At 42.6% G+C, this 25,633-nt stretch overlaps 7 protein-coding genes and 1 long non-coding RNA gene across 13 annotated transcripts in view; 5 read left to right on the forward strand and 3 right to left on the reverse strand.

The window, feature by feature from the left end:
- Positions 1 to 545: 545 nt before the first annotated feature.
- LOC6585222 (cytochrome P450 4ae1) lies at positions 546 to 3,408 on the reverse strand. Of its 2 annotated transcripts, none has more exons than XM_002010819.4 (5): positions 3,305 to 3,408; positions 2,654 to 2,836; positions 2,120 to 2,588; positions 1,534 to 2,051; positions 546 to 1,468 (listed from the first exon to the last, which is right to left on the reverse strand). In XM_002010819.4, the coding sequence occupies exons 2-5, from the start codon at positions 2,823 to 2,825 to the stop codon at positions 1,104 to 1,106; spliced, it is 1,524 nt and encodes a 507-aa protein (XP_002010855.2). In that variant the 5' UTR covers positions 2,826 to 2,836; positions 3,305 to 3,408; the 3' UTR covers positions 546 to 1,103. The 2 variants fall into 2 exon arrangements, with proteins under 2 accessions (XP_002010855.2, XP_043866718.1); XM_044010783.1 differs by lacking the exon at positions 3,305 to 3,408 and adding an exon at positions 2,900 to 2,929.
- Positions 3,409 to 3,483: 75 nt separating this feature from the next.
- On the forward strand, positions 3,484 to 5,004 carry LOC116804541. The gene is made up of 2 exons (XR_004364531.2): positions 3,484 to 3,965; positions 4,048 to 5,004. It is a non-coding gene; the product is annotated as an uncharacterized LOC116804541 (long non-coding RNA).
- LOC6585224 (alpha-tocopherol transfer protein-like) lies at positions 4,873 to 8,552 on the reverse strand. Of its 2 annotated transcripts, none has more exons than XM_002010821.4 (5): positions 8,337 to 8,552; positions 6,571 to 6,730; positions 5,757 to 5,838; positions 5,210 to 5,637; positions 4,873 to 5,147 (listed from the first exon to the last, which is right to left on the reverse strand). In XM_002010821.4, exons 1-5 carry the CDS (start codon positions 8,431 to 8,433, stop codon positions 4,997 to 4,999), a joined length of 918 nt encoding a protein of 305 aa, XP_002010857.1. In that variant the 5' UTR covers positions 8,434 to 8,552; the 3' UTR covers positions 4,873 to 4,996. The 2 variants fall into 2 exon arrangements, with proteins under 2 accessions (XP_002010857.1, XP_043866781.1); XM_044010846.1 differs by having other exon boundaries at positions 8,447 to 8,550.
- A 2,485-nt stretch (positions 8,553 to 11,037) lies between these two features.
- On the forward strand, positions 11,038 to 13,038 carry LOC6585225 (protein will die slowly). 2 transcript variants are annotated; one of them, XM_015161184.3, is made up of 4 exons: positions 11,038 to 11,209; positions 11,520 to 11,841; positions 11,896 to 12,521; positions 12,594 to 13,038. In XM_015161184.3, exons 2-4 carry the CDS (start codon positions 11,580 to 11,582, stop codon positions 12,780 to 12,782), a joined length of 1,077 nt encoding a protein of 358 aa, XP_015016670.1. In that variant the 5' UTR covers positions 11,038 to 11,209; positions 11,520 to 11,579; the 3' UTR covers positions 12,783 to 13,038. The 2 variants fall into 2 exon arrangements, with proteins under 2 accessions (XP_015016670.1, XP_002010858.1); XM_002010822.4 differs by having other exon boundaries at positions 11,536 to 11,841.
- Positions 13,039 to 13,633: 595 nt separating this feature from the next.
- Positions 13,634 to 16,623, forward strand: LOC6585226 (myosin-2 essential light chain). 2 transcript variants are annotated; one of them, XM_002010823.4, is made up of 3 exons: positions 13,634 to 13,757; positions 13,851 to 13,878; positions 15,585 to 16,623. In XM_002010823.4, exons 1-3 carry the CDS (start codon positions 13,755 to 13,757, stop codon positions 15,995 to 15,997), a joined length of 444 nt encoding a protein of 147 aa, XP_002010859.2. In that variant the 5' UTR covers positions 13,634 to 13,754; the 3' UTR covers positions 15,998 to 16,623. The 2 variants fall into 2 exon arrangements, with proteins under 2 accessions (XP_002010859.2, XP_032588531.1); XM_032732640.2 differs by lacking the exons at positions 13,634 to 13,757; positions 13,851 to 13,878 and adding an exon at positions 15,434 to 15,497.
- Positions 16,624 to 17,071: 448 nt separating this feature from the next.
- LOC6585227 (N-chimaerin) lies at positions 17,072 to 19,424 on the forward strand. Its single transcript, XM_002010824.4, has 4 exons — positions 17,072 to 17,320; positions 17,378 to 18,511; positions 18,578 to 18,683; positions 18,753 to 19,424. The coding sequence occupies exons 1-4, from the start codon at positions 17,236 to 17,238 to the stop codon at positions 18,928 to 18,930; spliced, it is 1,503 nt and encodes a 500-aa protein (XP_002010860.1). The 5' UTR covers positions 17,072 to 17,235; the 3' UTR covers positions 18,931 to 19,424.
- An 843-nt stretch (positions 19,425 to 20,267) lies between these two features.
- LOC6585228 lies at positions 20,268 to 21,820 on the forward strand. Its single transcript, XM_002010825.4, has one exon. It carries the CDS (start codon positions 20,440 to 20,442, stop codon positions 21,529 to 21,531), a length of 1,092 nt encoding a protein of 363 aa, XP_002010861.1. The 5' UTR covers positions 20,268 to 20,439; the 3' UTR covers positions 21,532 to 21,820.
- Positions 21,821 to 22,119: 299 nt separating this feature from the next.
- LOC6585229 (homeobox protein B-H2) overlaps positions 22,120 to 25,633 on the reverse strand; it is a 58,003-nt gene continuing 54,489 nt past the window's right edge. For both annotated transcript variants that reach the window (XM_044010937.1, XM_044010936.1), the window contains exons 6-7: positions 22,778 to 23,519; positions 22,120 to 22,700 (exon numbers count right to left, since the gene is read on the reverse strand). In XM_044010937.1, the coding sequence (XP_043866872.1) occupies positions 22,403 to 22,700; positions 22,778 to 23,519 (1,040 nt within the window). In that variant the 3' untranslated portion in view covers positions 22,120 to 22,402. The remainder of the gene's footprint in view (positions 22,701 to 22,777; positions 23,520 to 25,633) is intronic.

The raw sequence follows: 25,633 nt of genomic DNA on the forward strand, positions 1-25,633 counted from the left end.
AAATGTTTGGAGCGCAAAACGGAATTCAATAACGGTTTTTTTTTTGTTCATACATAACCTCAAATGTTGTTAAGTTTGGCAACAATGAAACAGGCGCCAAGTACAATTTACAACTATATATACACATATATATATGTGTATATAAAAATACACAACATATATATATATATATTTATATTTACACTTACAATATGTAACTTAATGTTATACACACATATATAGAATCATAAGTAAACACAATTGTTAAATGTTTGTTATGCATTTGTTTTATAACATATTTTGCTTTTCGTTTTTATCTATCTCTAATTCTGTTTCTATATATATATACTTTTTTTTTTTTTTTTTTGAAATCAATTTACTATTAGGCTAAATGAATAGTGAAATAAACTTGTGTACCTATATATAAATTCATAAATATATATAAAGCTCTATATATGTATGTATATAAATATGCATAATACAATGCTCGTGTGCATTATAATTTATAGCTAAGTAGATCCATTATATGTTACGGACACGTGTGAACACTTTTAGGGCAAAGCAAGTTAACTATCTACAAAATGGTAAATACTTGTGTTTATTAAACGCCACAAAGATAAAAATACAAAACAAAGAAATTAATAAATAATAACACAAAAAATACAATTTTGCTCGTGCTTTAAATTATATACAAAATATACAATATGCAATGGATCAATTTTTGTTTGCAATCGGCACTTAAACTATACATGGGAACAGATTTGTTATTTTTCAATACAGTTGGCAACGCCACAGGTGCTTCAGCTACAGCTCTGCCCGGAAATAGCTTCGATTATTTCAATTGCAGCTGACGATGCATTTGCATGCCGATGATAGTTAAAATATTTAAGAACAATTATTTATAGCAATAAATATGAATAAATAATTTGTTTGGAAACCGTTTCAGTGGCACATTTGTGATAAAGGAAAATACTTTGCCTGGGACAGTTTGCCTAAATTTGAATTTTACTGGCACTGCAATTAATTTATCGTTGCAATAATTATCGATAGTGGCTAGCAGCACTTATCGCTGCAACGTAATCAATTTTAAATCACGTTTATATAGAGTTTAGTGCAAATACCATTCAAGCACGCATTTTCAGGCCCAGATTAACACCTGTGGCTGAGCGCAAAACAATTTTAATTGAAGGCTTCACCTCCGCGCCCAACGGCAGCAGCTCGAAGTGTCGTAGCAATTTGATCACAATTGTCTTCAGTTCGAGCAGAGCAAATCGCTGGCCAATGCAGTTGCGCGGGCCTGCACTGAAGGGTATATAGCTGGTGGTGCATTTGCCAGATCCCGAGTCGGTCATTCTATTGTCCAAATGCCTCTCTGGCCAGAAGCGCAAGGGCTCTGCGTACAGCTCTTCATCGCGCTGCAGCTGCCAGAGCAGCACAAGGACATTCGTGCCGGCTGGCACCCGTGCCCCGCTAGCTTCGCCCGTCTCCGCTGCCGTTAAATAGCGTGTGAATGCTAATTAAAATACATATATATTTAGTTTTAAGTTTACCAACCTAATGGCAAGTCCTTTTCCAGACAACGACCCACAGCTGGAATGGGCGGATAGAGGCGCAGCGACTCCTTGATTACGCAGTGCAAATAGGGCAGCTCAGCGAAGTCAGCATGGACGACGGGCCGATCCATGGCCGTGCCATAGTGTGAGTGAATCTCCTCGTACAAACGCTGCTGCACTGCTGCATGCCGCGACAGCAGATACAGGCAAAAGGATGCCGCGGATGTGGTCGTATCGTGACCCGCAAAGATGAATGTGCTCACCTCGTCGCGGATCTGGGCATCTGTAAGAGGTGCGCCATCCAAACGTGCCTGCAGCAATGTGTCTAGCAGAGCAGCCGTCCCCTGCTGCTCCGTGTGCAGCAGCTGGCAGCGCCGCTTGATGATCTCGTCGGTGAAATCGTGCAGGCACTTGATGCCCATCCACTGCTTGCGATAGCCACTGGGCCAGAGCAGGCGGAAGAACAGCGGCGGCAGCAGATGCGGTCGCATGAAACGAGTCGCCAAAATGTTGGTCACGCTGCCGGCAAGAAAAATGAATAATAATATGTGACGCCGCCCAAACCTCGATTAATGGATGCCACTTACTCCTTGACTGCCTGCACCACGGGCGCCTCCACATTCTCCTGCGCATCCAGACTGACGCCCATGGCCGCCTCGCTGATGATGTCCAGGGCCGTCAGGCACATATACGGATATATGTTGAAGGCTTGCGCACTCTCGCTGCCCATCGCGGCCAGCGGCTTCAGCTTGCCGACCAGGACATTGCACTGGCTGTCAAAGATCTTGACGTATTGCTCCAGTATGCTGAAGTGGAACGAGGGCGTTATTACTTTGCGCATGGCATGCCAATGCTCGCCCCGGCTGAGCAACAGACCATTGCCCAGCCAGCCACCCAGTGCGCCATAGACGACGCTCTTGCGCAGATGTTGTTTGCTCAAGAGCAGTGCGTCCACATGCTTCGGATCTGCGGTGACCAGCACCATACGTCCAAATGTGGTGGCCACAAAGCTGCGCCCGTAACGTGCCACATACTCCGCAAACTTCTCGTGCAGATCTAATTGACATCGAGGACCATCATCATTAGCACAGGGCCACATCAGGCGGCGGCTTCATACTCACTGTCCGGCTGGAAGCTGCGCATCTGCCAGACGCCTCCAATCACCGGTATGCGGGACACATTGGGCGCCACATGCTGCAGCAGCTGACGGTGCCTCCACTCCCTTTTGATCAACTGCAGCACAAAGCGCAGGCCAACCACTAGTAAAGCAAACAACAACAATCCGAGCAACATTGTTGTATACTCTATAAAGGAGGGTGAATATAAAACCTAGGTATATATAGCTTTCATTTAATTTGATAAACTACTTGATTTGTTAAAATATTCTTTTTCTAAGGCTGTTTGTACATGTATAAAAAATATTTGTAAAAATTGTAGATATGTAATACTAATGTAAATTTTAAAGAAAATAGTATAAACATATTTCTTTTGTTTTTTTATGCAAATTTAAATTTGTTTTTTTAACATATATTTTAAATAGTCTATAAGTTATAAATAGGCTTTTTGATATTTAAAAAAAAAAATTCGTCATTTTTCAACACTCGTCATGCTCGTTACGTATACGTTATTTATTTATCACCTCAATCTATTGCATTTAAATTTCACTGCTATCTACATATGTATGTGTGAGTGCACTTGCATATGGATATTTGATGGCCCCTTTGAAATGCACAGAGTCAGTGCAGATGACTATTTAAAAAGCCCGCACTTACCATTTTAATAACTCTCCATCGAATGTAAATAAAAACTTGTATACATTTTTCATCTGTGGACTTACGGTCAAGTGTACTAAATATAATTAGACTTTGTCACGAAATGCATATGTGTACAATCTGTTTTATAACAATGTCCCCAAGAGTGTTTATTTTATTGTTCTATTAACCGACCATGAAATGCCCTGTAAAATATCAATTTGTTATGGAAAACAAGTTGAAAAGCGGCGATTGTTAGAACTATCGATAGACGAAAAGGAGAAGGAAATCACATAAGGATTGGAGTACATAATAAAAGATCTAATTGGAGCGTTGGTATATTTGCAAGATCTCATTCATTCGCTTTAATTGGCACCAATTTAGTTGGCCAAAAATAATATCGATATATTCCAACTCGATAGACATGCAAAATAGAATGGCATGTGAAAAGTGTTTGTATATGGTCACTCTTAAACATTGTGACAATTTCGTTTAATTTTTCAATAGTGAAGTAAAGATCAAAACGAATTGAAAATATATGATGGCGAATAATTTAATAAAAAGTTTAAAATACCCGATTATCCATGCGTAATCCGCGAGGGTATGCACGTTGAATGACTGAGATAGCGATAATCGGAGAGAACCATAATAACAGATGTTTTCCGTATCAGCTGACGAAAACGTAAACACAAAAACAAAATAGCAAATATAAATAGTAAATTCCCAGATAGTAAAGACTGATTAATAACTTCAATTTCCATTAGATGTGCATTGTGATGAGCTACTATTCCAGGCAATGGCGTCGGTGTAGCTGCACGCCATTCACCGACCGCAACTTGAAGCTAACCCTTGGACATGGCTGACGTCCCAACTTCATCTCGAACATGGCGAACTTCTGGTCAATGTAGTTAGGCGCACTCGTCGAGGATGGCGAACTCTGTACGGGGGCTCGAATTAGCAGGGATCATGTTGCAACGCAACTGCAAGTTAAAGACATGCATATTAATTATAGTTCGTATTCCTCACATCTAGCGCATCTTATCTTCTGTGAAGGTGTGCATAATGATACGTATCGAATCGATGCCACCGGTAGACAGCGACTCTTTGACCTATGCTTGAGTTCGTTTAGATTCTGCAACCTTAACGGAATCTCGTTTATCTGATTGAACAGCCGTTGCTGGACGTTCTCATGCTGTGAGATGTCGCTTGTGGTTGTGTCTTGGCCCTCGAACATGTATGTGTCTTCGGGTATATCTTCTCTATGGTGCTCCGTTTACCCTGGACTGCAGCAGCGTATCAAGCATATGTGTCTTTTGCTGCTAGGCCTTGACGAGTGTCTCACGTCGTGAATGACTAACTGCAATACACACAACCATAACTCTGCGTGGAAGCAGGCGAGGATTGCACAATCTCTACTCAAGTTCACCAGCGAATAGCTGTGCAGGCAGCGGGTTAAAAGTCCGTGATTCAGTCAGTTCAATTTGATATATGTATGATCTCTGATTCCAAGGCTTAAGCTAGCAATTGTCAATGAATCCTTTCCCAGGTGAAAGAGTATCCAAAGTTTGATAACCACTGGAGTAACGAAATCACTTTGTATGAATATTATATTAAAAAAAAAAAGAAATATGATACACTAAAGCCAAGCCCAGTTATGGTAGAGACATCTATACTATGTACAGTTAGAGTAAAGATATATGAATAAAGCTAAAATCAATCAATTTCCAGCGTCTTGAAGCTGTGCGTGATTGTGTTGCAAGAGTTGTTGTTGTTGTTGTTGCTGTTGCTGTTGCTGCTGCTACTGCTGCTGCTCTTCTTCTTGCACTTGTCGATCTGCCAGTTGGAGGGTTCCATCAAATAGTCACTGACATAAGAAAACATTCGCGTTAACTCAACTATTCAAATCGAATGGCAAGTGAGACTTACCGCTGCTGCTGGAGCAACTGCACCCATTTCTCTTTCAGATGGGACATTTTGCCCGCCTCTCCGCCGTATTCCTCCGGCAGCATGGAGCGCGGAATGTGATTGTAGGGCGTATCCGCACCGGGCAAATGGAAGTGGATTAGCTTGAAGACCTCGCTCTTGATGAACGGCTTGACGATGGCCAGCACCTTGTCTAGGAAGGATGGACAGTTGAGTACATGAATCTCCTTGAGGCGCACCGGATGCGCCTCCTGCACGAACTTCATGTAGACGCGCAGCGAGCTGAGCACCGTCTTGGTTATGTGGCGCAGCGAGTATCCGGCCATGTCAAAGATGGGTATCTCGCCGTCGGATAAACGGCCATCCGTCTCCGTCGCGAAGCGACAGTCGGCGACCATAAAGAAAACCTTGATGCCGGCCGTAAAGTTGAACTGGCAATGGAATGTGGCAAGTGGCAAGTGGCAATGGCATTTGGAATGTGGCACGCAACAAGTTGCAAGTTACAAGTTTACAATTTGAACGGAATTGATTTATTACAGCCGCTGCTCACCTTGTCCGCATCGTGGTCAATCAGGCGATAAAATAGCAACTTGTTGTTGTCCGGCGTCAGCCCGGGCAGCGGCACCAGATCTCTGCGAGCGGCACAGAAACCATAATTAGCTTTGGCTAGATATTGCCACAAAGTGGCAAACCGGTTGCAACGGCCCCGCCAGCCAGAGATGGGCACGACTCGTGATTCGCTTCGGCTGTCGGATCGGTGCCAGTTAATCTACGGCAACGTGACTTTGGCACGGAGGAGGCGCTGATTGCGTGACACGACACGAATTACACGCTGATCCTGACACGAAATACATGTTGATCGAATCCCTGATACTAACTAGAGTCAAGTTCTGTCAATGCTTGAAGGGAAATGTGCGAGCTACAAACTGCTCGAGTCCTTGACTAGTTCATGACTATAGGTTAATTGCCTAATCTAAGCAGAACTAAAATGGATCGGAACTTTGACATTGACAGCTAGATATTTGACGATTTGACATGAGCTTTGCAAGTAAGTATAGAAATGTACATAAGAGTACTACTATTACTACATACATACATATGTATGTATACTGCTACTATGTACATATATTACAACTTATTCGAGAGTACTTGGATATCGAAGAGTCTATATTGAAATTTAACAACAGCACATTATACATTTTAAACAGTATAAATAGGTCTACCTAGAGTCCTTTTGATGATGCAATATCTCTATATGCATCTCAATTTTATTTCCTTCACTTTCGTGCTCTTCGCGTATCGCGTCTTGATTTGAATGCATTTGGCACGCGCCCATCTCTAGCCCATCGCGGTCATGCACTTACGCGACTTGCAACAGCTGCTGGGAGCTGGCGTCCATTGGATCGCGGTCGATGAAGATTTGCGGATGCTTGTTGCGCATGGCATAGTTCAGCTGGAGCAGATGCTGGGCGGCAGCCACGTCGCCGCGCGTCGTGTGCAGATAGCGACGCAGCAGTGTGGACGCTAATCAATATAACGTGGTAATTGCAGTTGCCACAAATGTGCCCGCCCCACCGAGGCAGTGAGCGGGAGAACAACAGACCGAGAGGGAGAAAGAGCGAGAGAGAGAGAGAGAGAGGGAGAGAGAGAGAGCAGAAAAGGTGCAATTCAGTTGTGGTTAATGTGGTCGCCAGCGGGTTATGCAACTGGCCGTGTGTTGCAATTCAAGTTAGTTAACCCACAAGAGGAGTGATCTAGTCGGCACTGACCGACTAGCAGATACCCTTGATATAATCAAACATTACAAAATGCATTCTATACGACCTTTACTCGAATTGTTCTCGCCCTTAGCTAATGTGATGATCGACAGTTAGGGCTATTGGAGGAGACTCAAAATTTGAAATCTCATGTGAGACTTCTTTAGTTCCGAGTCCGAGCCCTTTGGTCTCAGTTAAAGTAGTTATTCTAGAATGATCTTTATTGCTTGTTATCTTCCCTTATCTGCATTCTCTATTTGGTAATTGTACAACCTATCCTCGCATATGCCTTCCAACTGCCTCCATTAACCCATAATACCCCATTCTTAATGCATACAAGTTTTAATAACTTAACCGATCAAAGTGATAGCCCAAGTTAGAGACACGACTCTTCGCTCACCTGGGCAAATGCTAAGCACGAATATCACCTGGACAGGGTTTACGTAATGCTGGGCAATCAAAATCTTAAATGTGATTATGTGTTCATTTTGGTTAAAGACTTGCTAGATTTGCGTCTAGATAATAACAGCGATTGAATCACAGAGAATGGGCCTCCAGTTTAATGGGAATAACCCGAAACAAAAGAACTTTGAAGCTGTACTTTGGATCGCTTAAAATATTAATTACGACTATAATAATGGCTTTTAATTGAAACAATTCTCGATATTTAAGTTAGCTACTGTAAGCTATTTTAAGACCGACTTTATATTATAATTATAACCAGATAAAACGAATATCTAAAAAATCAATTCATAAATTTCAAGCTGTTCTTCAGGTTAAGTTAGCGCATTAATAATGGAAATATATTAGGTGGAAGGTAAACAAGTTTCAAAAGCCCATTCTAAAATTTCGTGAGTTTGCTCCTATATCTTGTGACGTCTAATTAAACGCTAGGTTTTATTTATTGATATAAGCAGCGCTTTAAATTGTTGCAGTGCTCGAAGTACTTGACAATGTAGACATATAATTCAATGTGCTGGTTCTCCACTTTGCACTTCATTAAAAACGTTTTTTGTTTTTTATATTTTAATTTTTTTCTTCAACCTATCGCTAATTAAATATTCAACTAAAAGTGTAAATCTTTTAGAAATATATATTCAATTGTTCTTGAGATTTATTGCTTAATATATACATACATGTATTTATTACATACAAATGTATATATATTTAAACAAAACTTCTATATTGGCTTGATTCTATTCATTAGCTGCATATAAAATTTTCTGTTTTCATCGAAACTCAACTTAAAGTTAATTTACGCAGTGGCAGTTAAATGTAAACTATCGATTAATGCGATCGTTTTTAGTCCTGCGCCTAGTTCTACATTCCCTTTTATCCCTTTATTTTCTCCGCTCTTTTGCCCCTTTACATACAAATATTCAACGGCAGCTGCGGATGCCCCTTAATTAATTCTTGAAGCTCGGCCACGCGCTGCGCCATCAGCTGTTCGGTATCCTTAATGTGCACCATTTCCAACACTGACCCGAGAGAACAACAAGTTGAAACTTCAATTAATGACTTTCAACCGAGAGAATATAAAAACCGTGTCTGTGCGCCGCTAATTCGCGACTGCAACTGATTTGTGTGTGAAGTTTTTCGGGCAGCGCCGCTGCTGCGGCTGCTACTGCCGCTGCCGGTGCTGCTCGCAAAAGTAAAAACAAAGAAACAAACGAAAATTTAGCCAAAGCACGGGATGGGGAGAGGGGAGTGAGTGTGTGTAGCATGTGAGTTTAGGTGAAGGCATTGCACTCGCCGTGCGACTCAAGATCTGCAGACTGTCCCTATCTCTGTCTCTCGTTCTCCCTGCCCAGCGCTGTCAGCTTAATTTTGTGTGTGTGTGTGTGTGTGTGTGAGCGCATGCGTGCCTATGTGTGTGAGAGAGAAAGAGAGAGAGAGATTGTCGCAGCGGGAGTGCAGACGGCTGGGCTTTTCATGCGAATTTTTGTTGTTTTTTTTGGTCTGTTGGGCTATTTACGTAACCCAATTGCAATTGTTTCATGTGCTGGAAGGTCGACTGTATGTGTGAGTGAGAGAGTGTGCGTGTTCTATGAAGCGTACATGTATGTATGCGTGTGTCCAGCGATCGTCTACAACTTCTTTTAATCACGTTGCTATGTAAAAATCTATGCACGTTTAAAATACCCTATCATGATGATAGTACTGGGTATGTTAAGCCAGCTAGTCAAGTCGGCGAAACAAAAGCAAATCTAACAGATATATTTGATGCTAACAAAATTAGTATTATTAAATTGTAAATAATAATACATATGTACATAGCTTAAACTTAAATTATTTTACGTATTCAAATAAAGGGTATGTTAGTGCATGTTTCTTTTCATTCGTCTTTTTTTCAGTTTTCGGCGTTTTTATCGCGACATTGGCAAACAATTTTCGTATGCGCTCCACTTGCTATGCCCAACGCTGCTGCCCCCAGTTGTCGCCCTTCCACACCCTTCCTTTGACAGCCCAGTTGCCGCCTCGTCGGCTATACATATACATACATACATACATACGTGTTTCGCAAGCTAAGCCGTGCGACACAGCAGCTACACAGACCCAGCTTGTATTAAAAAGGTGAAAAATGAAGAAGCAGCACATCGGCTACACCTTAATAACAAAAGAGACAGAAACAGCAACAGAAACAATGATACCCGATAGTCTGAAGCGACACTTTTGCAGAATGCCTAATGAAAACAAAAGCCACAACAACAACGAGAACAGTTATTCAGCCAAATGGAGATGCGTGAATGCCCTCACATGTATCGTATATATACATACATATGTGTATGTATGTATGACTAAAAAGAAACAAACTGAAACATAGATTTTGATTATTTACGAGTAAATTAATATGACTTTTATACTTGTTATTATTATTTTTGTTCATAATAATACAGTTTTATTATAAGCTAAGCTCCTCTAGGTTAGGCAAGCTCGACAATATAGCTAAAATACTCAAATTGCTAGGGTATTGGAAGCGCTCTGAACTGAAGCTGAGAAGTTGCTTTGCAGGGCATTTCCATACTTTTTAGCGTACTCGTATATTTAATGCAGTCGTAAAATAGACGCACGCAGCTTTAAAAACAATAATAACAACAGCAAATACAAAAGACCCCGCACATGACACCAAGTTAAATATTTTGTATGTTACTTTTATTGAAAACTGTTTGACCTTGGATAACACAAATACGCACACACATACATACATACGAGCATTTACACACACTCGTTTTGTGTAACTTGAGAAAATTCGGTTTTGCAGTTAACAAAAAGTGCGCCAAAAGAAAAAAAAAAAGCAAAACAAACCCCGCTTAATACGTTAGACACAAATTTTAAAGCCAAGGTCAATCAACAGAGTGGAAAAACAACTTATATTTAAAATCGGTAGCAAATGTCAAGCAAATATTTGGCTTAGAACCTGTTGTCTAAATCTGAATGAATCTTTAGAGCATATGTATATAATATAATACGTACATATTGCATATTTCTTTATTTTTCAGGAAAAGTGCCTGCGTCACGATCAATCAGCAATTTCGGCATTTTTATGATGACAATTGCAGGTTAAGTTTTTCCTACCTTTCAATTTATCTATATTTGCAGTTATGTATGTGCATATGTCTGTATGTATGTCTGGGTGTGATTCTGTGCTCATGCATGTTTTGATTGTGCAAACTTTGCACAATTTACCGGCGATTGTATGTAAATGGTGCAACTGGCCTACAATCAAGTTAAATTAATGCAAATGTTTATTTTACAAATTAATGTAGCTCTAGAATTTTTTGTGCCAAATCATTTGATTTTAAATTGTAAGCAGAATTGGAAAATAGTATGAACAATTCTACTGATAATTGAACACACTGATGCAATGTGTTTACATTTTGCTTATTAGCATATATCTTAAATATAAAATAAAATGACCATTAAACTAACATTGAAGAGCGCGCTTTTATTTTTGAACATATGTCTTATAGCAAGCAGCCGCTGTCCGCAATGATCAGTGTCCAGTGCGGCAAAGAAGCGCTGCCGCTGCTCAACACTGTGAACAGCCGTAAACTGTCAACTGTCAAGAACGCGCCATGTTTTTGCTCACGCACGCATTACAGTGGTAAGAAGAAGCACGTGCTACAAAACTTAGGCAGGCGAATAAAAAGCAAACAAATTGAATTTGTTGAAAGCAAAAGCGACAAAAAGGCATCCAATTGCACCACCTATTACAACCAAACAGAGGCGCCATCATCGGCCATAGGTAATTATAAAATGGCGCAGCAATAACAAACTCTGTTTGCAAAACATTCGCCGTAGAAGAAGCAGAACGCCGCGCTACAATAACAGCAAGCAGAGAGGGTGAAAAAAAAAAACACGGGGAAAATTGCAACCAGCCGCAGCGACAGCGGCAGCGCAGACTCTGTCGACGAGAGAGCGGCATTTGCTCGTTAGAGGCCAATTGAATTGCAAATAACCAAAAAAGTACCGCGTGGTTAGATTGTTTTCATTATTATGATTGTCGTTGATGTTGTGGCAGTTGAGCATAAGATAGACGAGTAACATGAGAATAGAAAAATATATTTGCAGAGTCCAGCATTGAGTGAAATTGAAAAACGGAATTAAGTTACGCCATGGTGCCCATTGGAGCCGTTCATACCGGCCATCCCGGCGTTGTGCATCAACAGCAGCAGCAACAGCAGCCGATGCCAACGGCGCCTAGTGGACCAAACACGCTGCAGCCATCCGTGTCATCGACTTCGACGAACACAACGTCGAACAAGAGCTCGATGTCGGTTAAGCCCAATTATACGCTCAAATTTACACTTGCCGGTCACACCAAGGCCGTCTCCGCCGTAAAGTTTAGCCCAAACGGTGAATGGCTTGCCAGCTCGTGTAAGTTGATCACAATTGTTGTTAATAATTTGGATTAACATTTGGGCTTTGCAGCTGCCGACAAACTCATAAAGATCTGGGGCGCCTATGATGGCAAATTCGAGAAAACCATTTCGGGCCACAAGCTGGGCATTAGCGATGTGGCCTGGTCCTCTGACTCACGGCTTTTGGTCAGCGGCAGCGATGACAAAACGCTCAAAGTCTGGGAGCTGAGCACCGGCAAGAGTCTGAAGACGCTCAAGGGTCACAGCAATTATGTCTTCTGCTGTAACTTCAATCCACAGTCGAATCTGATTGTGTCTGGCAGCTTCGATGAGAGCGTACGCATTTGGGATGTGCGCACAGGCAAATGCCTGAAGACGTTGCCCGCTCACTCTGATCCCGTGTCGGCAGTGCATTTCAATCGTGATGGCTCGCTGATTGTCAGCTCCAGCTATGATGGGCTCTGTCGCATTTGGGACACGGCCAGCGGACAGTGCCTGAAGACGTTGATCGATGATGACAATCCACCCGTTAGCTTTGTCAAATTCTCCCCCAACGGCAAATACATACTGGCCGCCACCCTCGACAACACACTGAAGCTATGGGACTACTCCAAGGGCAAATGTCTGAAGACCTACACGGGTCACAAGAACGAGAAGTATTGCATATTTGCCAATTTCTCTGTAACTGGCGGCAAGGTGGGCTTGTGAACTTGTGAACTCTCAATGCAATGGCAGCATTTCATTATTTATTTATTATTTCTTATGCAGTGGATTGTCAGCGGCAGCGAGGACAACATGGTCTACATATGGAATCTTCAAAGCAAAGAGGTAGTACAAAAGTTGCAAGGACACACGGATACCGTCCTCTGCACCGCCTGTCATCCCACAGAAAATATCATTGCATCGGCTGCGCTGGAGAACGACAAGACCATCAAGCTCTGGAAGTCCGACACATAGGGTGCGGATGGTGTCTTGTACCAGCAGCACACACACAAAATCACACATAAACATTTCTTTAATAATCTTATTTTAAAACTATTTTTAACTGACCCTTTTTTTTTAATTTAAAAAAAGTCATCTAAAAACGCGATTCAGCAGAAATGGAACATTCTAAGTTACAATTGCAACTAATTGATTGCAATTATGTATATTTAAATATTTATTAGCTAATGTATTGGCCACTTAAAAAACAAAAACAAGAAATCTATGAAAATCCTTTAATTTTTATACTTTTACTTAAAATTATATTTAAGTATGAATCGACACACACACAGTTAACTCTCACACAAGAAACAAGAGCAACAATCGTGCAAGGAATGTAAATTTAAAATAAAAACAATTTAATCATAGTCTGACCTTTTTGCCCATCATTTGTGAGTGATTTTTTTTTTTTTTTACTTTTAATGATTTAAATTGCTTGTGAAGAGGAACTGAAATATACATATAAGTAAACTGGATTAAGTTAAAACAAAGTTTTTCAGAAAAAAACGAGCAAAGTCAACTACAGCTTTGATGTATTTGTAGTCATAAGCTTTTGAATCTAAATCGTGAAAATTTAGTTTTAAAATTTTAATGTCAAATCTGAAACAAAAACCTTTCCGGCAAAAAGCAGCTAATACTGCACACCGTAATGTAAATTTAAGTGGTTTTTAACCTTTAACATTCGGATAAGAACAAAAATAAAAAAAATTAAAATTAAAATTAAAATTTGTAATTCGAAGCAAAATTATTTGTGTTGGTAAATACATTCAGTGCTGTTAAGGCGCATTGGCAATAGCACCTTTGTTGGCAGTCCGATATCATCGATAACATTTCCGATTATTTTGGCAGCACGGGTGGCCATCACCAATAAATAATTTCGTTTAAGTGCATTAGGCATTCATTTAATCCGTGTTTTTGTGTTGTGTTTTACCCACATTTTTAATCAATATGGTAAGTTGGCACAGCTGTTGCTATTTTTTAGAGAGCAAATAATATGTTTCGTTTGTTTTTACAATTGTTGTCTTTTTCTCTTGTTATTTACAGGCAGCATACACCGAGGATCAGTTGGCTGGTGAGTATGCGTATGCGTGTGTGTGCATGTGTGTGTGTGTGCGAATGTTGTGGAATGCGTGTGTGTAAGTGGGTGTTGGTTTGGAAACGGGCGCAGAAGTTCAAAGTGCCAACTCAAAGCTTGGCAAGCAGCGAAAACGGCAAAGAAAAAACCACAAAACAGCACAAAAGTATTTGTGTATACGTTGTCAACATGTCTCTTTGTGTCTGACTATGCTCGCGTATGCGTGTGTGGCTGTGTATGTGTATGTGTTACACATCTTCATATGCGGCGCATGAATCATTGATAAAATAAACACATAAAGCGGCCAACGAAAGCAGCCATACGATCGCGTCAATGACTCACACAACGAACGCGCAAAGCAATAACGATTTACAGTTAAGTGACATCTTGAAGGATTTGATTGGCTGACAGAATGGCAGATTGAATGGACTGACTGACCGACTATCTGCTACGCCAGGACAACGGCGCAAACTGCCTCGAGCTCGTCTCAGCTGCGACTGCAACAGCCGCCACTGCAGCTGCCGTCGCTTGCATTGAGCATTCAACGTCTAGATACAAACATTCAACGTTTTTGGCCATATCCATGTTGGCCGCGCTGGCTGCCATTTACGGCGCCTTTTGTGGGTCAACACGCGCCGCATGGCCCTGGCCACGCCCCGCCCCCCGACTCTGACATCGTCCCGCCCAGCATTGGGTTTTTACTTTACGCAATATGCTGTTAAAATTTTTCGCCATTCTGATAACTTAATCAAAATCTACTCGATTGCTTGTCGCACAGCGATAAGTTGTTGTTGTTGCTCTTGTTGTTGCTGTTGATGCAGTGACGTCAGTTGACCGCATTGCACGTATTGATTTACCTGAACGTCGGGCACGACGCATCGTTGCTGCTGCCGCTCGACGATTGCCTAAAATGGGCAAAATTCTGTTGTTGTATTTAATACCATTTTTGGCCGGCTAATAACAGCAACAAAAACAAAAGCAGAACCAAAGAAATAAATAAACAAAAAATGAGCGAAAATTGAGCAGCGGCATAGCGAAGAGCAGATGCCCTAGCAGAGATAGATATACATATGTGTGTATACATGTATATCTTTAGCTAAGGCAAATACTCCTCAGACATCAGCAATTTCAGCAGAGTCAATCAACTGTTGCGGCATATGGCGGCTATATATTTATATCTGATAATCTTACATAGTTGTAGACAGAGAAGAGAGACTAAAGTCGCGCTGGATTCCCTGAGGATGAAGTAGCTAAAAAAAACCTATGCTGATCTAAAATTTATCCGAAACTGACATCAATCAAGTATTTATCCAGAATGATAGTCAAGAATGAGCGAGAGTCTATATACAGCAGTAACTGTATATATATCCATAACTGCTGTTGCACACTTAAAGATTTCCATAAAGTACCCTTTGGCAGGGTATCAATGAGCACAGTAAAGACCTCTGCTGCCGCAGCCGCATGCTGCGCAATCTGTTGCAGCATCGACTCAGTAGCAGGCAGTGCAGCCAGGCAAACAGTTGAGATACTTGTAATTAATTGAGATCGAATATCACTAGAGAGCACCATGTACTATTACACGGCACACGTGAAGCCCACCTTTACCACGCTCGAAGGTTGCAGATATACATATAGATTTTGGCTAGCTCTTATCTCTATTCTTGCATCTCTATCTAATCGACATTTGCTTTGCCCTTTTGCAGAATTCCAGGAGGCCTTCAACCTATTCGATAATCGCGGCGATGGCAAAATTCAGTTGAGCCAGGTGGGCGAATGCTTGCGTGCATTGGGCCAGAATCCCACCGAATCGGATGTGAAGAAGTGCACCCATCAGCTGAAGCCGGACGAGCGCATCTCGTTCGAGGTCTTTCTGCCCATCTATCAGGCCATATCGAAGGCGCGCTCCGGCGACACAGCCGACGATTTCATTGAGGGCTTGCGCCATTTCGATAAGGATGCTAGTGGCTACATATCGTCCGCTGAGCTGCGCCACCTGTTGACCACGCTCGGTGAGAAGCTCACCGACGAGGAAGTTGAACAGCTTCTGGCCAACATGGAGGATCAGCAGGGCAACATCAACTATGAGGAGTTTGTCCGCATGGTTATGAGCGGTTAAACCATTGCCGTCAATTGCCAGGCAGTGGAGGAAATGAAGAAGAATGAAAGACATCAACAACAGCAAGATGAAAAAAAAAAAAGATGTAGAGTAGGAACACTCACCTGCCATGTTATTAGCTAGCCGTTCATTCCGCCAAAAGTCCAATTCCAATATTCCAAGTTAATTTCTCTCTTATATTTGTATATTTTTGTATATTCTTGCATTTCACGGCAAATTGATATGATTCCATATAAAACAACAACAACAACAACAACATCAACAACATCAACATCGATGACGACAAAGAGACGACCTACATACAGCACACAAAACTAACCATTGTTTCAAGCAGGGTAAAGCACATCCTCGGAGAGGTCGCATCGTATTATACTAAATTGTTCGAGTTTCTTATTCAAAACAAAAACTTATCTTTATTTCTCTACACACACATACAAATATACACTCAACACACATACACACACACAATACACATACATATATAGATCCGTAATGGAACTCAAGTCTTTAACGAGTATCGTAACAAGTATTGCTAATTAATGATTTTGATATCTATGTATATATATATGTATATACATTAGAGAGAGAAGCGTATAATTGAACTTAATGCGCATTTCAAATTTTTACATGTTTTACTTTTTTTTTAATAATTTAATAATATATATTTAATAATTGAAACGAATGAAAGTAGATCTTTTTACAAAAGAAACGTACTTAAAGTTATTAAAAAAATATATGAAACATATAAACAATAACCTGCATTTTACATATTTTGTTGACAATATTTAAAATTAACAACGAAAATTGAAAGTACAGGGCTGTAGCATTTAGCTTTATGTCACTCTTAAGTGCAACGCTTAGCAGCAACTGAAGCATTAATAATACATTTCCAATCGCACTTAATGCAGTGATGATTAATGCGTACCGAGAAAATGACAAAACATTCATGATTGGCTCTTGTGAGTAATTGAAAATGATGTCTAAGAAAATTAACTCAATGCGTTGTCTAAGTGTTGACTTAACCAATGAGTCGCCTATTGTAGCTGAGGTATTTTAATGGTATTTTTACCATGCCATCTGCCGGTCACACTGGCCGAGCCACAGTATAGAAATAAACAAAAGCAAATATGTTGTATTCAATTTGAGCTTTATGGATTTAAAGCAGTGCTTAACTGGTTTTCCTTAATTAGCGCCTAGCGTTGTTTTAATTTATTTTAGTTGCGCTTCTTTTTTAAGCCATGCCGAAAACAGCCGGCGTCGTAGCCACATTGGCAGGAGGTGGCGAACCCAGTTCACCAGTGCAAAAGGTTTGGAAGCCCGAATGTGAGTAATAATTTGTTGTATCTCTGCCATTTGTTGATTAAGTGCACTGAATTGCAGTGTATAAAATACAACTGGACGCACCGGCACCCCATCCTGTGCGCTGTCAGCGCACCTTACCTCTGCCGCCTGCTAACAGCACCGCCGACGCCGTCGAAGACAACAGCCAGGCGGTGCGTCTCTATGGCAGCGAATATCATGGCGTGATGGGACACCTGGAGGCGGAGCAGCTGCTGGCAAATGCCCCCGACGGCAGCTACCTGGTGCGGCGCAGCCCCAAAACGGATGGCTACTATACGCTGAGCGTGCGCTTCAACAAACGCTGCAAACACTTCAAGGTCTTCCACAAGCCGGGCAGCGGCCATCATTTGCGCGAGCAGGACAAACATTATGAGACGGTGCACGAGATGGTCGCCGATGGTCTAATTAACTTCCATATGCAGCTATATGCCAGCCCCATTATACAGCAGATCAATCAGCAAACCAAAAACTGTTACCAGCAGAGTCCATACATGACGCTGAATCGTCGCAAGCTGCGCGCGCTCTCCAATGAGCTGGGCAAATCAGCCAGTGTGGACACATCCGATGCAGCAGCCCCGATGCCCTCAGTGCAGGACAGTTCGCCACAGCCACAGCAGGATCAGCAGCAGCAGCAGCAGCAGCAGCTGCCCCAACAGGATCCCATGCCGCTGGTATATGAGAAGCCCCACAACTTCAAGGTGCACACGTTCAAGGGTCTGAACTGGTGTGAGTTCTGTGCCAACTTCCTGTGGGGCTTCACGGCACAGGGCGTCAAATGCGATGCATGCGGCTTCATGGCGCACAACAAATGCTCGGAGCTGGTGCCTCCAAAGTGTGTGCCCGATCTGAAGTGCATACGGGGTGTGTTTGGCACCGATCTGACCACCATGGTGCAGCTGCATCAATGCAACATCCCGTTCGTGGTGCGCCGCTGTGTGGAGGAGGTGGAGGCGCGTGGCATGCTCCAAGAGGGCATCTATCGCGTCTCCGGCTTTGCCGATGAGATCGATGCGCTCAAGCTGGCCCTGGACCGCGATGGCGAGAAGACGGACATGTCCGAGGGCGCATATGGCAATGTCAATGTCATTGCGGGCACCTTGAAGCTCTACCTGCGCCTGCTGCCCGTGCCGCTAATCACGTTCCAGGCCTACCCCAGCTTTATGGCTGCGGCCCGTAAGTAGCCAGCGATTGAGCTGTAATTGAGAAATTTGGAATTTACACGAATGTCCCTTCCCACAGGCAGTGGATCGCCCGCGGAGCAGCTCCAGCTTATGGCGGAGGCCGTGCGTCGCCTGCCACCGGCGCATTTCAATTGCCTGCAGTATATGCTGGAGCATCTGAAGCGGTAAATCGAATCGTGTCCGGTGTCCATAGTCCATATTTGATATAAATTCTTCTGCCTTTGCCATTGCAGCGTCGCCTCCCATTATGCCGTCAACAAGATGAATGAGCACAATTTGGCAACTGTGTTTGCGCCCACGCTGATTGCCACGCCCCAGCATATGACGAATCTCACGGAGGAGATATTTATGCTCTCCTCGCTGATCACGCACTGCGAGAAAGTCTTTGCCTCCAGCTCGAGAAAGCAATAAGCCGCATCTCGCTCTTCCACTCGCGCCGTCTCTGTCTTATCCATAACTCAGTCCATCTCTTTCTGATTGGAGTCCTTAATTAGTTGTAATATTTTAGCCAAGCGTTTATTTATTTGTGGAAAAACGAAAACATTTTGCCGCATTCTCGATGCATTCACCAAAAACTTAGACTCTAAATAGACTAAATTATATATGTACATGTATTAACAAGCCTTCCACATATATATATAATACATGTAGAGCATACCAAACGATACTATTTATACACACACTTCAAATAAGTTTTGATTCTTCTTTGGAATTAGCATTGAGTGTTGTAAGAATTAACGTACGAATTTAGCAGCAAAATCTTATGAAAATCGATTTTCAAATGTGGTTAGGCCAATAAAACGATAAGGGAAACGAAATATTTATATATTTATATTATATATTTCAACTATGTTAGTCATAAGCTCAAATCAATGAAACGTATCAAATTTTGAATCTTAACTCGAGCCAATCGATTGTTTCAATTATATCCTATTATATATTATTATATATCTTTTATTTAGGTTAATCTATTATCTTCAAATTTTGCCAAAAAAAAAATCTATATTGAATCTAAATATTTTATTAAAATATCTCCATATTGATGAATTAAGGGGATTACATTTCTTGACCCACACAGTATTCTAGACATCTATATCATTTATTTCTAGAGATATAATCGTATCACTATATTTTAAGGCCTATATCAATGCCTTATATTAATTATATTTTTCATTGAGATTTTTTTTGTTTGTTTAAAATTGGTAAAGCAAATGCAATGAAAATCTAATTCAAACTCGAATCATAACTGAAATTCGATCATATGTACATTTTTTTATATTTTGGTTATAATATTTATTATCATATTTTGGTTTAAATATTTATTGAAGCATTGCACTATTCGATAAAGATAATTCTATTAACAGAAAGCTCCAATTTAAGATATCCAATATACTATGCTGATATAGATAGTATATTGGAGATCTTAAATTGAAGCTTGAATTCGAACTCTTTAGGACTTTACAATATCATTTTATTTATTGTTAATTTATTGCCGTTTGTCTCAATTTGTCGATATTGAATTCGAATTCGAAATCTTTCAGTTCAATTCGAATTCGAATATCATATAGAATTCCCTATAGAGAGCTCTAAGGCATACTAGATGCAAAAACAGAAAACAAAAACATAATAAAAAATCGATTCGAATTTGAAACAAAGTGTTTGAAAACTTTGTTTAAATTCGAGTCAAATTTTGAAGCGCCTAGTAGGCATCGTCAGACAACCCGACGATGTGGGCTGGAGCAGTTGAGCTCTAGGCTCATTCTACTTTAGGGCAGACATCGAAATTGTCGTATAAAAAAATTGAGAAATAATAAAATTTTTGGAAAAGTATAAAATTATAAGTATAAAACGCAAAAACAATAAAGTGCACAAAATTATATATTTATACATATATATATATACATATATATCTATACAAAAATGTTGAGCTCTACGTGCCACCGAGACTCGGACAATTGTCCGGAACAATCCTCTGGCGATCATGACGAGCAATTGACTCTCGCCATAGCTGCGATGAGAGCTGCCGTAGAAATGAGTAGTGCATCCACTGGTGACTCTGCTAGCGAATCCGAGTTACTTGCTGGCGAATCCAATTTACCGCTATCGCAGCAAAATGCTGGTGTATCGCCTTTCGTGGCTATTGGTGCACCCGAACATATGTCGCTTGAGAAGTACAAAGCTTTAGGTGCACGGGCACGGGCTTATGAGGCTCGGGTCCATTCGCCCATCTATAGGTTCGGCAAATTCTGGACCTGCTCGGAGATAATTGCCAAGCTGCCGCACGTGATGAAGCTGTGGGAGACCTATCGGCTGTTCGTACGTCCACCCAGCATCGCGACCATTGACATCCTGAAGGTGGGCGAGTGCCTGCGCGCGATGGGCGCCAACTTCGAGGATACGACTATGAAGGCCAGTTTGGTGGAACGTCTGCTCACCTTTCCGCACGTAAAGCCAGCTACCTCCGCCAACTTTGAGCTGGTCCTGGCCGTCTACAGTGAGGTGATACAGGTGGATCCGGTGCCCGATTGCGACATATTGATCAAGGGCCTGAGCTGCTACGACAGCTTGAATACGGGCAAGGTGGCCGCTAAACGACTGCGCCGCATCCTGACCACCATGGGCCAGCGGCTCTCCGATGGGGAGGTGAGCACCCTGCTCGACTCCATGACGGATGCTGGCGGCGATGTCGACTATGTGACCATGATGAAGACCCTCTTCCCCACTGATACCGAGACCCCCATCAAGCTGAAGCAGGTGCGCATGTATCTGACGGCCCTCGGCAAGCACGCCTACCACATGGACCTTACGAAGCGCGACGACATAATACGAGCGCTGCGCAAAACCGACAAAGAGAAGACCGGCTATGTGAATCACGCTACCATGATAGAGCTGCTCGAAAAGAGCGGTGAGAACTTCACAGTTGCCGAACTTGTTGCTCTCGCCAGCGGTATAAGCAATGACGAAAAAAAAATTCATTACCGCCATTTCCTCCAAATGATCATGAACAACTGAACGAGTGGGACAGCGAGAGAAGAGCGAGAGAGCTCATGCGACTGGCTGTGAGAGTATATTAACAAATGTGTATTCTGTCTGCATGCCTATCAAACTCATTTAGGACTATCATTTTAAAGTTTACCCAAATTATTACGAAGTATTCCTATCTACATACATATGTACATCTAAATAATCAGTGCTCAGCTGTACTAATTCTCTGCGGCGAAAGTACTACGACACAAGGCACGACAATGTTCGTCCTTAATATTTCAATCGTCAATTAAAGAGAATACTGTTTGAACTTTAATAGCCCTGTTTTATTTCTCTTGATATTTAAAAATATTTTATTATTTCCAAATTTAGCGCATTTCTGCATTCGGCCTAACAAAAGCTGTTTGCTGTGTCACGCCGCCAGCTGGCGGCACACTAGCGCCATCTAGCTGTCGGCATCGCCATGTATAACAGCTAGCATTGCACCCAAATGCTCTACAAAGCTGGCAGCACTGGCTGTAACGGTCGTTCGGCGAGCTAAGCCATTTTCATTAACGGTTATTCTGCCAGCTGTAAAATTTTCACATAGGAACTTGAATGAAAATATTGTATTACTTGTGTGTGGATAATGCGTTTATTAAAAAATATTACATTTCTGACGCTTATGAGCTAAACGAAACTTACGCATATATCATATCATATATGGATTACACATGACAATAATTGATTTTCTTTTGTTTTGATTAGGTATAACGAATAAATAGTTTAGATCTAGAAAAAAAAATTGTGGTTTCTTTTATATTTATATATGTATATAATTTTTGGATTCATTTGCTTTGTTGTGGAGCTAAAAGTGCCGTTGAAAGTGATCTGGCAACGCTGCTGTCGCTGCTGCATGTCAGACGTTATCGCTGTGGGCGTGGCTGCCACCGCCGCCCACAGACGTTAGCTCCATTTTGATGGGCGCCACAGCCGTTGCCACCGATTGCTGCAGCTGCAGCATTTGATAGGCGCTGCTGCTGCTGTTGTTGTTGTTGTTGTTGCTGCTGCTATTGCTGCGCTCCTTGAGCATATCACACTGCGCCTGCGCCTGAGCCTGGGCAAAGCTGCGCACCTGCAGGAAAAGTCCGCCGTTGTTGAGCAGCCGCGCCTGATGCTCCTGCGCCTTGGCGCGCAGACAGGCAATCGAATTGTTTCTGAGGGGAAGATTAGATAGGCGAGAGATTGGAGAGATTAGAGATTGCAGATCCGCAAGCAGTGCTCCATTGCTTACCTAAACGCATCCGGATCGTGCTCCATGAGCGCTGCAGCAGCTGCTGCTGCCGACAAATGATGCGCATGCAGTTGCTGTTGTTGCTGTTGTTGTTGTTGTTGTTGCTGCTGCTGTTGATGTTGGTGTTGCTGCTGTTGCTGCTGTTGTTGCTGGTGTTGAGCTGCTGCTGCAGCTGCTGCCACGGCTGTGTTCATTATCAAGTGGAAGTCCTTGCTGGAGGCAGCGGCGCCAGCGCCTGCTGCATTCGCCGCATCCAGCAGCGGATGGTAGCTGGGCGTGGCAACGGCATAAAGCTGGGCGGGCGGCGGCGGCGGCGGCTGCTGTTGGAGCAACTGTTGCTGCTGCAGCTGCTGCTGTTGTTGGTGTTGCGCCTGTTGTTGCTGCTGTTGTTGTTGCTGTTGCTGCTGCTGCGAGGGCGACGGCGAGCTGAGCTCAATGTGCGGCGAGCCGGAGCTGTTGGTGGTGGCGCCGGTGGGCGTGGTTGCCGCCGACGAGGCAGCCGCATAGCCGCTGCTGCCGTGCGGCGTCGTCGACGTGGGCGGCGCAGTGGAGGCGTTCGTCGGACAGCTGCTCGGCGCCGGACTGACCACGTTCAGGGACTCCGTCGACGAGCTGAGGGCGCGCGAATGCGAGCGCAGCTCATCCGAGTGAACGGACTTGGAGCCAGCCGAATCTTCATGATCGCTGACGCCGGAGTCGTCCTTGAGCGTTGATTGCGCCTCAATTGATTTCCGATGCATGCCTGCCAGAGAGACAGAGAGATAGAGAGAGAGAGAGAGAGAGAGAGAGAGAGAGAGAGAGAGAGAGAGAGAGAGATAGAGAGAGATGAAGCTATTTAGTATATGTTTTGCTTAAAAGTGCTTAAAAGAACTCAGAATGCGTGTTGGAGTGGGACATAAAAGCTTTATGGATTGAGCTTTCAATGAGCTTTTTGAGAATTATAAAGGAGATCAATGAAAGCTTCGACATATCTCAATGCTACCCTAAAAAATCTCTTCCTATTGATCCACTTAGAATTCAATTAGCTTAAAGCTCTTCGATCACCAACAGTTAAAAGGAAAACAGTTCAGAGTAATGGAAAAGTTCAATATTTCATTTACATTTTTCATACTACATTCTTGAGCTTTTGGTTAAACGAAATTCGGAAAAAAAATTCAAGCTTTATATTTAATGGAAGAATTTGGAGCTTAATGGTGGGCGCTTAGGCTTGAAGTGTACCAGGATAGTTAAGTTTGCGAAACGGAGCGTACTAAAAACCTATACAGAGAGATTAGAGCTTTGGTTCCTAGCACTTGTAATGACACCATGCAGAGAGCTTTTAATTAAAAATATAAGAGATATGTATGTTAATTGGAGACATAAGAGAGCCTTGAACTGACAAGTAGGAGAGATGGTACTTAAAGCCCTAAAAGAGCTTCTAGTTAAGGCTTATGATGTTTATCGCATTTAAAGTGATCTATAAGAAGGCTACAAAATCAAGCTTTTATATAGTACTTAAAGCTTTATTTCTTTGTGTTAGCTATAAGCAAAGCAAAAACCTAGAACTGCAATAGGAAATGCTTGAATTCGCCAAGAGCTTTAAGTGAAACTTCAAGTGATCTATAGGAGCTTTCAATATAGTTGCTGTTGCTCAAAGTAAGCTTTCAGTGTAAGCGCGACTAAAGCTTTTAGCTATCCTTAGTCTAAGACGCAGCTCTCAACTTGCTACATTAACTTTCAGCGGGCTGAGACGTAGGAGTTAGGGTAGGCGTGGCTGAACGGACTTAACAGATGGTTCGAGTTTCGCTCATGCAGCCAGCATATGGATGAGAGCTGACTCTGACTCTGGCGAATGCAAATCCCTCGTGGCATACGCCGTGAGTATTGTTATCCCATCAGCCTTTGGCTGTCAGCATTTTGAGCATATTAACTGGTTGGCCTCGCATCAATTGCCAACTAATTTGACATACACATACTTAATTAAAAAAAAAAAATAATAATAAATAAATAAATAAAGGGCAAAACGGGAAGGCAAAGAGAATAACCTCAAAGCTGAGCTGTTAAGCCACTTAAGGCGCGGCCTGGTCCCGTTGCTGCTTGGGAATTAATTTGCGAAACACCCAAAGCATTACCAGAGCTAAGGGTTGTCCGGGGCGAGGGGTGGATGGGTGGATGGGCGGATGGGCGGATGAGGGCAACGGCACAAGTGCCAATAAAACCTGCAGTTCTCACAATGCGAATAGATAAACGATAAATGCCAAATTAAAGCAGCAACCCCAACCCCAACCTCAACTCCAACTCCCATTCCCGCCCCCACCCCTAGACCGACGCACCCTCGGCGTATGCATTTTGCATTTATTAAGCGATTATTAACAAATAAAAGGCCAAAACGCAAGTCAATCCAATGCCAACCACCGACAAGCACTTGTTAAGGGCGCCTGACTGTCAAACCCCCCTACCCTGCCCCGCCAGCCACTGTAAGCCCGCAACCCCCCGCTCTCGCTGCGCCTCGCTAATCCGCAAAGTCATTTCGAGGCAGCCAAAGAAATGCGCGCAACATATGACGACAAATAAAGGGCCGTGGATGAGGAGGCCAAGGGGCTGACGGGGAGGGAGGGAGGGAGGGAGGGCGCAAAGATGCGCCCTGGCTGGCAGGACATGCACGCCAAATATGCTCACAATTCCGATTGAAGGACATCTGAAGTTCAGCGTTACGTATATCTCTCTCATTTTATAATCCCCGAGCTGCTGCCCTTTGTCTCGCTCAAAATTCAATTAAGTCCGTCGACTTATCAACTGAAGGGCCATGGTCAGGGACATGAACGGGGAACGAGGAGCGAGGAGGGGGGTGGGTGTGGTTCAGTGACAGGAACTGGG

The sequence above is a fragment of the Drosophila mojavensis genome, unplaced genomic scaffold, assembly GCF_018153725.1.
Source record: "Drosophila mojavensis isolate 15081-1352.22 unplaced genomic scaffold, ASM1815372v1 contig_136, whole genome shotgun sequence".
NCBI lineage: Eukaryota > Metazoa > Arthropoda > Insecta > Diptera > Drosophilidae > Drosophila > Drosophila mojavensis.

Excerpts from the sequence above, each read along its gene's own strand:
- LOC6585222 (XM_002010819.4), bottom strand. The coding sequence starts at position 2,825 with ATGTTGCTCGGATTGTTGTTGTTTGCTTTACTAGTGGTTGGCCTGCGC. Across the intron at positions 2,589-2,653 it reads GCGCAGCTTCCAGCCGGACA|ATCTGCACGAGAAGTTTGCG; the intron begins GTGAGTATGAAG and ends GATGTCAATTAG. Across the intron at positions 1,469-1,533 it reads GGAAAAGGACTTGCCATTAG|CGGAGACGGGCGAAGCTAGC; the intron begins GTTGGTAAACTT and ends ATTTAACGGCAG.
- LOC6585224 (XM_002010821.4), bottom strand. The coding sequence starts at position 8,433 with ATGGTGCACATTAAGGATACCGAACAGCTGATGGCGCAGCGCGTGGCC. Across the intron at positions 6,731-8,336 it reads GCAGCTGCCGTTGAATATTT|CGTCCACACTGCTGCGTCGC; the intron begins GTATGTAAAGGG and ends TATATTGATTAG. Across the intron at positions 5,839-6,570 it reads CAGCAGCTGTTGCAAGTCGC|AGATCTGGTGCCGCTGCCCG; the intron begins GTAAGTGCATGA and ends TGCCGCTCGCAG.
- LOC6585225 (XM_015161184.3), top strand. The coding sequence starts at position 11,580 with ATGGTGCCCATTGGAGCCGTTCATACCGGCCATCCCGGCGTTGTGCAT. Across the intron at positions 11,842-11,895 it reads TGAATGGCTTGCCAGCTCGT|CTGCCGACAAACTCATAAAG; the intron begins GTAAGTTGATCA and ends TGGGCTTTGCAG. Across the intron at positions 12,522-12,593 it reads TCTCTGTAACTGGCGGCAAG|TGGATTGTCAGCGGCAGCGA; the intron begins GTGGGCTTGTGA and ends TTTCTTATGCAG.
- LOC6585226 (XM_032732640.2), top strand. The coding sequence starts at position 15,449 with ATGTACTATTACACGGCACACGTGAAGCCCACCTTTACCACGCTCGAA. Across the intron at positions 15,498-15,584 it reads CACCTTTACCACGCTCGAAG|AATTCCAGGAGGCCTTCAAC; the intron begins GTTGCAGATATA and ends GCCCTTTTGCAG.
- LOC6585227 (XM_002010824.4), top strand. The coding sequence starts at position 17,236 with ATGCCGAAAACAGCCGGCGTCGTAGCCACATTGGCAGGAGGTGGCGAA. Across the intron at positions 18,512-18,577 it reads CAGCTTTATGGCTGCGGCCC|GCAGTGGATCGCCCGCGGAG; the intron begins GTAAGTAGCCAG and ends CCCTTCCCACAG. Across the intron at positions 18,684-18,752 it reads ATGCTGGAGCATCTGAAGCG|CGTCGCCTCCCATTATGCCG; the intron begins GTAAATCGAATC and ends TTGCCATTGCAG.
- LOC6585228 (XM_002010825.4), top strand. The coding sequence starts at position 20,440 with ATGTTGAGCTCTACGTGCCACCGAGACTCGGACAATTGTCCGGAACAA.